The 9,779-nt window shown below is 35.2% G+C and overlaps 1 protein-coding gene across 1 annotated transcript in view; it reads left to right on the forward strand.

The window, feature by feature from the left end:
- Positions 1-9,779, forward strand: part of LOC114340589 (division abnormally delayed protein) — a 1,420,234-nt gene that overhangs the window by 1,394,580 nt on the left and 15,875 nt on the right. The window contains exon 6 of the mRNA XM_028291358.2: positions 9,223-9,370. Coding sequence (XP_028147159.1) covers positions 9,223-9,370 — 148 coding nt within the window. The remainder of the gene's footprint in view (positions 1-9,222; positions 9,371-9,779) is intronic.

A 9,779-nucleotide genomic window follows, 5' to 3' on the forward strand; every position in this document is an offset into this window, starting at 1 on the left:
TTCATTGGAACAATGGTGTTCCAAACACAGATATTTTGAGCATATTTGGCAGTAAAACTTTGTTTTTCTATTTTTCTTCCAATCACAAACAGCACAGCGATCTGAAGTTCCTGGTGTTACGACTGGTACTTGTTCTGTTGGTAAACCACATATCTCCCTAAACCTCATTCTGATGGTTCTGGGTAAGTTATATATTTATATTTATATATATAAATATAAATAAACTAATCTATAAACATTGAAAATAAGGAAAAGATCTTAAATTACCTTACTAATTAAAAATATCGATGTGTGATCCAAACACAAAAATTGGTGCACAAATACTCGCACACGGTGTACGGGACCGTGTTGCGTAATAACAAAAGGACAGTACTATTTTTTACACTGCGAACTGACTTTACCCACAGTTGATTGACCACTGAAGAGGCATACGAAGTAGCCATTCAAAATCCCCACTACAAGCAGAGTTACAGGAATTTATTTACAGGCCCGGTCTCCCACACCGTGTGCGAGTAACGGAGGGTTAAACGGTAGATTTTTAATGTATATTTTATTATACAGTAGAGCCCTGATTAACCGAAATAAAGGAGGGCCAGTTTTTTTGGGATGACGAATTTTTCGGTTATCCCACGACAGCCATGACTGTTTAAAAACATCCTACGCAAGGGCTGTTAAGAAAATAAATATTAATAAAGAGCGAATTTTGTAGTTTTTTAATTAGAAAGTATATTTTAAAACGAAATTTACTTTAGGTGCAACCTAATAAACCCACACTTATGTATAATTAGAGTCATCAATTTAAAAAAAAAATTCTTTTTTTTTAAACTTCAATATTTTTGCTTCCCATTCTCTTCTCACTGGTATGGTATCTTTCATCCATTTTAAATACCCCCAACAACTCAACTGTCTCTGTTCTGTAAACTCCAATGTGGATTGTATATTCAGTTCGTTCCTAATATATATGTTCCTTATTCTGTCCATTTTGGTAACACCTTTATCTCTTCTTAAAAACTTCATCTCTATGGTCTGTATCTCTTTTGACGTCCCAAAGGTCAGAACAGATCTATAAACTGTTTTGTTTTCTCTACTCTGTTATGAATTTCTACTTCTCGAGATCCTTTGTCTTCTATTCTTACTTCTAAAGTTTGTAAAAACCTTAACTTGTTCTATTTTTATTCCTTCAATTTATATTTTAAGTTCTTTTCTTGTTTCTTCTATCTGTAAAACTTTTGTTTTTAATATAAGTATATCTTCATTCCGTTTTCAATAAGTACTTTCCATATTTCCAAATTATTCTGAAGTTTTTTTTTTAGTTTTTTCAATTAGCAGCAAATCGTCAGCCAATACTCCTTCAGAGATTTCTAATCTTTGCAGATTTCTAAATCCTACATTCAGCTTTTTATTCCTTGTTGTACATTTCTTCCATATTAGAAATAGTGTTGCGCTAAGTGCTCCTTACCCTCTTAAACCTCTATTTATTGTAAACGTAGCTGATGTTGAATTATTCCTAATTACGCCATTGTTGTTCTCATTGTATATTTTTTGTAACATTCTTAGCAACTTACTGTCCATTCCTTTTTCTCTTAGTATTCTCGATAGTTTATATCTTGGTACTTTACCGAAGGCTTTTTCCAGATCAAGAAATGCTAAGTATATTTTCTTTTACTCTTGCAGCGCTTTTTGTGATATATATTTTGAAGTAAATATATGATCCTGTATACACCTACCCCTTCTAAATCCACTTTGTGCTTCCTCTAATATGTGTTTGTCATTATTCTTCAACGTGTGTTTATTATTTTTTCTAAGAGTTTCATACATGTTCTTTAGCTTCTCTTTGTTTATATATGGGTACTATTAGTGACCACTTTCCAATCTTCCGGGATGTCTTCATTTTTCCATATTTTATTCATTATTTGTAGTAAATTTGGTCTCCATTTTTTCCCAAATTTTTAAATTTTGCTGTTATTCTGTCCACTCCAAGTGCCTTTCCATCCTCCAACGTTTTTGTTGCTTCTTCTAGTTCTTCCTCGTTTATTGAGATTTCTGGGTTATCTTCGAATATATTACATTGTTTTTCAATAATATCGTCTTGTTCGTGTTGTTTCCATCGTTTAACAATTTTTTATATTATTAATTCTTCATGTTGTTCTGAAGCTATTTTCTTGTGGCATTTTTATATCAATTACTTTTAATGGGAAATAAGCCACAATTTTACCAAAAAATGATTTTATTAACGTTTCGAAGCCCAAATCGGGTTTCGTTGTCAAAATACAAAATACTACTAAAATAAACAAAAATGTTGTTGCTAAGTAAAAAAAAAATTCTTCTAATAATTTATTTAATCTGACTCATTTATATTAGCAATTCAGACGTATATTATACATTTTAAAGTAGAAGACTTTAAAACGATATCGCCAATATTTATGAGTTGCGTTCCTGGGACGACTTTACTAAAAGATAGGTCATTCGATTACATGAAATCAATCCCAACTCAAGAATATCCGTCACAAAAAAATCATAGCATTTACTGTCATCGTTGCATTTGGTTCTTTTTGAAGACAGATCACATGCTATGATTTTTTTGTGACGGATATTCTTGAGTTGGGATTGATTTCATGTAATCGAATGAACTATGTTTTAGTAAAGTCGTCCCAGGAACGCAACTCATAAATATTGGCGATATCATTTTAAAGTCTTCTACTTTAAAATGTATACTATACGTCTGAATTGCCAATATAAATGAGTCAGATTAAATAAATTATTAGAAGAATTCTTTTTTACTTAGCAAAAAAATTTTTGTTTATTTTAGTAGTATTTTGTATTTTGACAACGAAACCCGATTTGGGCTTCGAAACGTTAATAAAATCATTTTTTTGCTAAAATTGTGGCTTATTTCCCATTAAAAGTAATTGATATTAATTCTTCAGTTTAATCTATATATATTTCATATGTTTTTATGTTTTTATGTTCTTATGTTAAACTCTTCAAAAAAAAACTTCTAAAATCTATAGTGAAGATAACATGTGTACTGAGATACTTTAATTACTGGATAATGGCAGTCTTGCTTCTAGAAGAACATTCTTAAATTAGGTATACTGCTCAGGAATGTTTTTAAGCGCCTGGTGCCATTCTATTCTATACACATACCTCAAAAGAGTGGAGCAAGAAAGTGCTCGTGGTATAGGCTAATTAGCCTGATAAGTCACATACTCATCAATTCAATATTAAAAGCCATGTCTTTATTTTACCAACCCCACTTAAATGAAATTTTAAAATTGAACTTTTCATCATCCACCTACGTTCGGAAGACGAAAAATCCATCACAGCAACAGATTCACGACTTGACCTGATAGTATTAACAATAACACTGTATATAGAAATAATTATAGATTTCAATAAATCCGATGTACATTCGGCTTTGTGGGTGGTTCCCTCTGAAATGAGATTGTGATCAACAACTGAATTATAATTACATTTTATAATAATAAAAAATGATCATGGCCGGAACATTGGCGTATCTAAAAAATCTCTAAACGATGTTCAAATTTTTAAGGCAGTTACAGTAACTATCTTCTTCTTCTTTTGGTGCCTATGCGTTTCGAATATTGGCGATCATTCTGGCTATAATTATTTTATTAACCGATGCTTTAAATAGATTAGTTGTTGTGGAGAACCATTTCCTCAGGTTATTTAAGTATGATATTCTTCTTCTCAAAAGTTCTCGCTTTAACAGTAACTACACATATACTTTGCTGCTTATTTTGCGTAGGTATTGAACTTGAGTTTTGAGAAATATTATATTGCAATTTTTATATCTAATCTAACTATCGTGAAAAGTCTGAAATATTACGTTGACCATGTGCCATAGTACAGTTAAATAGTTTTCCATTTATTTTCAAGAATATAACAGTTTTCACCACCTTTCGTGGCTAAACCTTTTCCACTTACGTCTGTATGATTCAAAAGATCAAACACCTTATCAGGGAGTGTAAATCTCATAAGTGGTGTGTGATGGATAAGGAAGGTAATTTAAAGACTGATACTGACGAAATATTGCTAAAGTGATGAAGCTACTGCAGCGATTCATATAGAAATAACTAGTCTCCAACAAACAATATATGGCTCTCCGACTACCCTAGAATATCTAATATCTTGCTCCCTAAAGTAAAAGATGCAATTACATCGCTAAAGGGGAAAATCCCCAGGAACTGATACAATACCAGGAGAAATGCTGCAGCCACTAGGTGACAAAGGATTACATATCATCCATTCTATCTTTGTCACTATGTCGGAATTCGTGAAAATGGCCATCAGATTGGTGTACCTACCCCAATTTATATTCCTCTACAAAAAAAGGGGCCACTACCAGATGTGAAAAGTCTTCCTCTCCCGTCTTCTTTCCGGCGGGTTCCAGTCCAATATTCTTTTCGGCCAACTCTGCTCTGGCATTCTTTGTACATGCAGGGCTCTGTTTTCCAACTTTTTGTAATTGAAATTGAGCATACTTCCATTCTGTTCCATATTTCCTTTGTTATTTTTCTATCCTCTCTGTTGATTTGTAGACATCTCATAAACTCCAATTCAACTGTTCGTATCTTATTTCGTATTGTTGTTGTCATTGGCCACACTTCTGCTCCATATAGAGTATTATGCTCTGAAAGATACACAGATCTGTTGTTCTATATCACCCCATGGAGTGCTTTCGTGGCTTGTTTTCCCCGTTCTATTTTCATTTCTATATCTTTTATACGAGTAACATCTCGGATTGGGATTCTCGTTGACCCTAAATAAGTACTTAAAAGTTACCCTCATTGCCAAATACCGCAGAAACAAGCGGGGTTTGTAAAGGCAAAAGGCACACGTGAGTAAATCCTGAGTAAATCCTGAACCTTGGAAATAAATACTAGATCTCCTGCAAAGAGTTGGAAAGCATTAAAGTTTCACTTTAATGCTTTCCACGGGAATACAAGAGGGATAACTATCTCGGATTTAGTATAACCAACTGTGACAACTGTGAAGCAGAAGTTCTAAAAAGCGTTTATATGACAATGCAATGATGTAAGTCGCCTAACTAATGTTTGGAACGACTATCGCTGAAAAAATCAAGATGAGATTGGTGACTGCAGTTTTATTATCAATATTACTACTCTGCGAAACTACAAAGGATTTTCGGCTAACAAGGTTAGTGAAATGTCTCCTTCAGAATAGACGCTTCTACGTAACGCTCCAGTCCAAGAACAGTCGGTGGAAGGACCAAAAAATGGGCTCCCACAGGGAAGTGTCCTCGCGCCGATTCTATACAACATATACACCAACGACCAACCCATACACCAACAAACAAGGCAATTTATTTACGCTGATGACACAGCTGTGGCAGCTCAGGGAAGAACCTTCAATGAAGTCGAAGTGAAACCGACAGATGCCCTGGGAGACTTAGCTCTATACTACGATGAAAACCATCTGAAACCCAATCTCACAAAAACCCAGGTATGTGCTTTCCACCTTAGAAACAAGCATGCCCGAAGGCCGCTGGAGGTGGAATGGCATGGTCAGATGCTGGAACACAACGAGATGCCAAAATACCTCGGCGTCCGTCTGGATAGAACTCTGTCTTACCGATACCACTGTCAAGAGGTCAAGAAGAAAGTAAGTGCCAGAAATAATATCATCCGCAAGCTAACTAATACAAAATGGGGAGCACAACCACACACTTTCCGCACTTCTGCCTTAGCGTTACGTTTTTCGGCCGCGGAGTTTGGAGCACCAGTATGGGCAAACTCTGCTCACGCAAAGAACGTTGGCGTGGCTCTAAATGAAACGTATAATATCGGGTTGCCTGAAACCGACACCTATCGAAGATCCATATATCCCCATAGCTGGGATTGCTCCACCATCTATCAGGAGGAAAGTCACGTCGGAGCTAAAACAAAAAGAGCAGGAGACGGACCGAAGACACCCCTTAAATGACCATCAAACTCAGCCAAGTAGATTAAGATCTCGGAAAAGCTTTCTGAAAACATCAAGATCCATCCCCGAAGCGCCAGAGACGCGCCGAATACACCTGTGGCAAGCGTCAGCTATCGCAACACATTTTCCTCCCTCAGAGGAAATGGCTGCTGGACACAATTTACCGTATCTGACTTAGAAAGCGCTAAATAGACTAAGAACCTGCGTTTCACGTTGTGCTAGTAACCTGAAAAAATGGAGATACCAGGAGGACGATATCTACGACTGTGGCGCGGTTCAGACCAGCCGGCATCTACTGTCATGCACAGAGATGAGAGAGACCTGCACAGAAGAAGACTTAATTTTAGCAAATGACAGGACCATCTATGTGGCCAACCATTGGAAATATAGAATTTAAAGTTGTTGGTGTTCCGGACACGGAAAGTAAGTATCAATATTACTCTATGGACAGAAACTTACACGCTTCGCGTACAAAAACGTCAACAAATTTATGCTTTTGAGATGTGTTGGAGAAAAAGGCTGCGCATACCTTGTATAGCTCATCGGACAAACGCTTCCATTCTAAACCAACTTTACATTAAAAAAGGCTGTCTTCAAAATGACTGCAGCGAATTAATATTTCACTTTTATCGGTGTTCCTGTACCTTACTTTGCTTCTTCTTGTTTTGGTACTTATTTATTTATAGTAGTATTTATATATTTAGCGTTAAGGTTCTAAAATTACAATTATAAAATTGTAATCAGTTTGTTGTATAAAATACTTAATTAAAATAACAATGCCATCGGATATCTTACGGACGGTGATCGATCTCTTGCGGCACGCTCATACTGTTACAGAAATATTTTTCTGATCAGATACACATCTAAAATCTAAGGTATGGGTGCAGAACGTGATAGATGATAGATATGTATCTCGGACATAGCGCGATATGTCATCGAATTAATCTGCAAATTAATAGATAGGAATTGCTTGACGTTTCTGGCTACAGGGTGTCTAAATATGAGCCTGTTTATCTTTGGTAATAATCAATTACATGCATTCTAACAATAGATAGGAGTGGCCAGCTGTTAACACCAAACCACGAATTGTGTGGTCCAATTAAATTTATATATTTCAGAACGGATTACTATTTCCTAGCAACGATATTAAATCTGTAAGTTTGTAGGTATCTTTACAGATAATCGTAGAGGTTCAATAGAAGAACCTTGTATGTAGAACTTGTAAATGTGGAACATGTATAAATAAAGAAAGTAATGGCTGAACTAATGAGATAAAAAAATAGGTATATCACCAAAAATAAAAGTTTTTCGGGAGTTTTCTTTCTATCCTTTACTGCTATCAACCCCTTTACTATATTTGTTTACGAGGTACATACAAAAATGGTTACTAGAAAAAAAACTCGGTAGTATAATCCTCGTAAGAATTAGGAGAAATTATTTTACCACATTTAAGGAACTGCATGTGACTGTGTTTTATCTATAGGCATGGATCCCGCGTACCAAAAAAGTTGATTAATAGCAAGCTGAAAATTTGTTAATAGCTTAACGGTGTCTAGTCGGACAAACTTTGATGTATAGGAACACTGGAACATGGGAAGTTTTAATTGTGGAACGTGTCATCCTGACAAGTTTATGATTGTGAAAACTAGCAGGTTGTTTTTAAGTTTATTCAATAGCAAACTTTATATAATATATGAAAAAATGTTTGTCCGACAAATATGGTGGGCATTTTAATAAGTCTGATACGTAGAACATGTCAAATGACAGGAATTTTATTGGTGGTAAATAGCAGTCTGATTTTTGCATAAGAGTTTAATGAAAGGGTAACAAATCAATTGGAAGTTCTGTTCGACAAAATACATGGGAAGTTTTCGTAGTCTGACGCTCCAAATTTTTAACCTGTTCCACAATTAAAACTTCCTCTGTTCCAATGTTCCCATACATCAACCTTTGTCCGAATAGACATCTTTAAGCTATTAACAAATTTTAAGCTTGCTATTAATAAACTTTTTTTGGTACGCGGGATCCAGGCCTACTATACAATGTGTATTTCAAGAATCTTGGTTCCTATTTTTTGAACTAGAACATAGAATATTTAATTACGGGGGCAATTCTTTTACTGCGAATCTGCGGTGGTTTAATTTATTGCCAATAAAGTTGACGCCATATTTTGACCAATTTGTAGTTTTGAAGACGTCCTCTAAGCATCCTCGGTGTAATTTTTGATAGAAATATCGTCTACTATATTGTTTCGGTTGAAGAAATAAAATTTAGACCTACTCACAATCTGTTTATTGAGTCAACCGGATTGACCGTAGAGATGTTGAAAAAGTATCTATTCGTGACAAAGTACTCGTTACTTACGAATACCGAAAATAACGATTACTATAGGTATACAGAGAGACAAATCGTTACTTTAATTACTCTGATTACTCTGATTACTTCGTACCAATCGTATCAGAGCGAGTAACGACAATTGTATGTACTTTGATTACTCTGATTACTTCGTACCAATCGTATCAGAGCGAGTAACGACTATTGTATCTACAACCAGTACACTTGATTACTTTCTACCAATCGTATCTCAGCGAGTAACGGACGGGACCGGTATTTTACGAGTGTTATAGAATATCGTTATCGGTATGAAGCGTTTAAAGGGTGTGAGGACCTACTGAGAAATACGATTCTCGATATGATTACCGGTACTCAAATACAAAAGTAACAAAAGTAATCATAGTAATCAAATCATTTTTATCCCTTAAACAAATCGATGAAGGTCGTTGTTGTGTTATATTGGAATACCTATACAAAATAGCTACCTACTTAGAAATACGATTCTCGATATGATTACCGGTACTCAAATACAAAAGTAATCATAATAATCAAATCATTTTTATCCCTTAAACAGATCGGTGAAGGTCGTTGTTATATCGGAATACGTATACAAAATACCTACCTACTGAGAAATACGATTCTCGATATGATTATCGGTACTCAAATACAAAAGTAACAAAAGTAATCATAGTAATCAAAGTAACGAATACTGTAAATGATTACTTTATACAAAAGTAACGATTTGTAACGAATACTCGAAAGTAACTATAATCAACATCACTAATTGACCGGACCGGTTTCGGACACTACAATTTACTGTTAATCTTCAGGTCATCGGTAAAGGTCCGCTCAAATGCTAAAATATTACAATGTGTAACTCAAATAATAACTTCAACCCATCACCCATTTTCTTTGTTATAGATCGCCAGTACTTCTGTAGGACCAAACTATTCAGAAGATATGCAAAGTGACGGGGCTGAGGGTTCAGGATCAGGGGCTGGCCCCGATATCGATGATGACGACTTAATGAGAGGATCTGGATCTGGCGACGGACCCACAGACCAAGATGGTGAGTTTTTGCTCTTCCTTATTAATTAAATAATAAATCAAATATTAAATTTCCACAAGGAAAAAGTTTTCCTGTAGTTGGCTGCATACCATGTGATACAAAAAACAGTAAATCCTGTATAAAAGGTATATTTAAAAAAATCTTCAAAAGGGCCACATCAAATTCACATAACTAGTTTTCGACTGGTTTACCAGTCATCATCAGTGCTTACGTGCAATGTACATGCTAACCACCAAGATAGTATTATACAAAAATATGTGGGTCAAAGCCCAGTAAAAGTAGTCCGTCAAGGAAACATAGGTATAAAATGCTACCTTAAGCCTGGATGTTACATCCAGGTAACTAGGTAACATTTGAGATCTAGATATGACTTGTTCACATGTTGGAAGTGAGACGGCGGCGTTGTGAT

The sequence above is a fragment of the Diabrotica virgifera genome, chromosome 7 (assembly GCF_917563875.1).
Source record: "Diabrotica virgifera virgifera chromosome 7, PGI_DIABVI_V3a".
Classification (NCBI taxonomy): Eukaryota; Metazoa; Arthropoda; class Insecta; order Coleoptera; family Chrysomelidae; genus Diabrotica; species Diabrotica virgifera.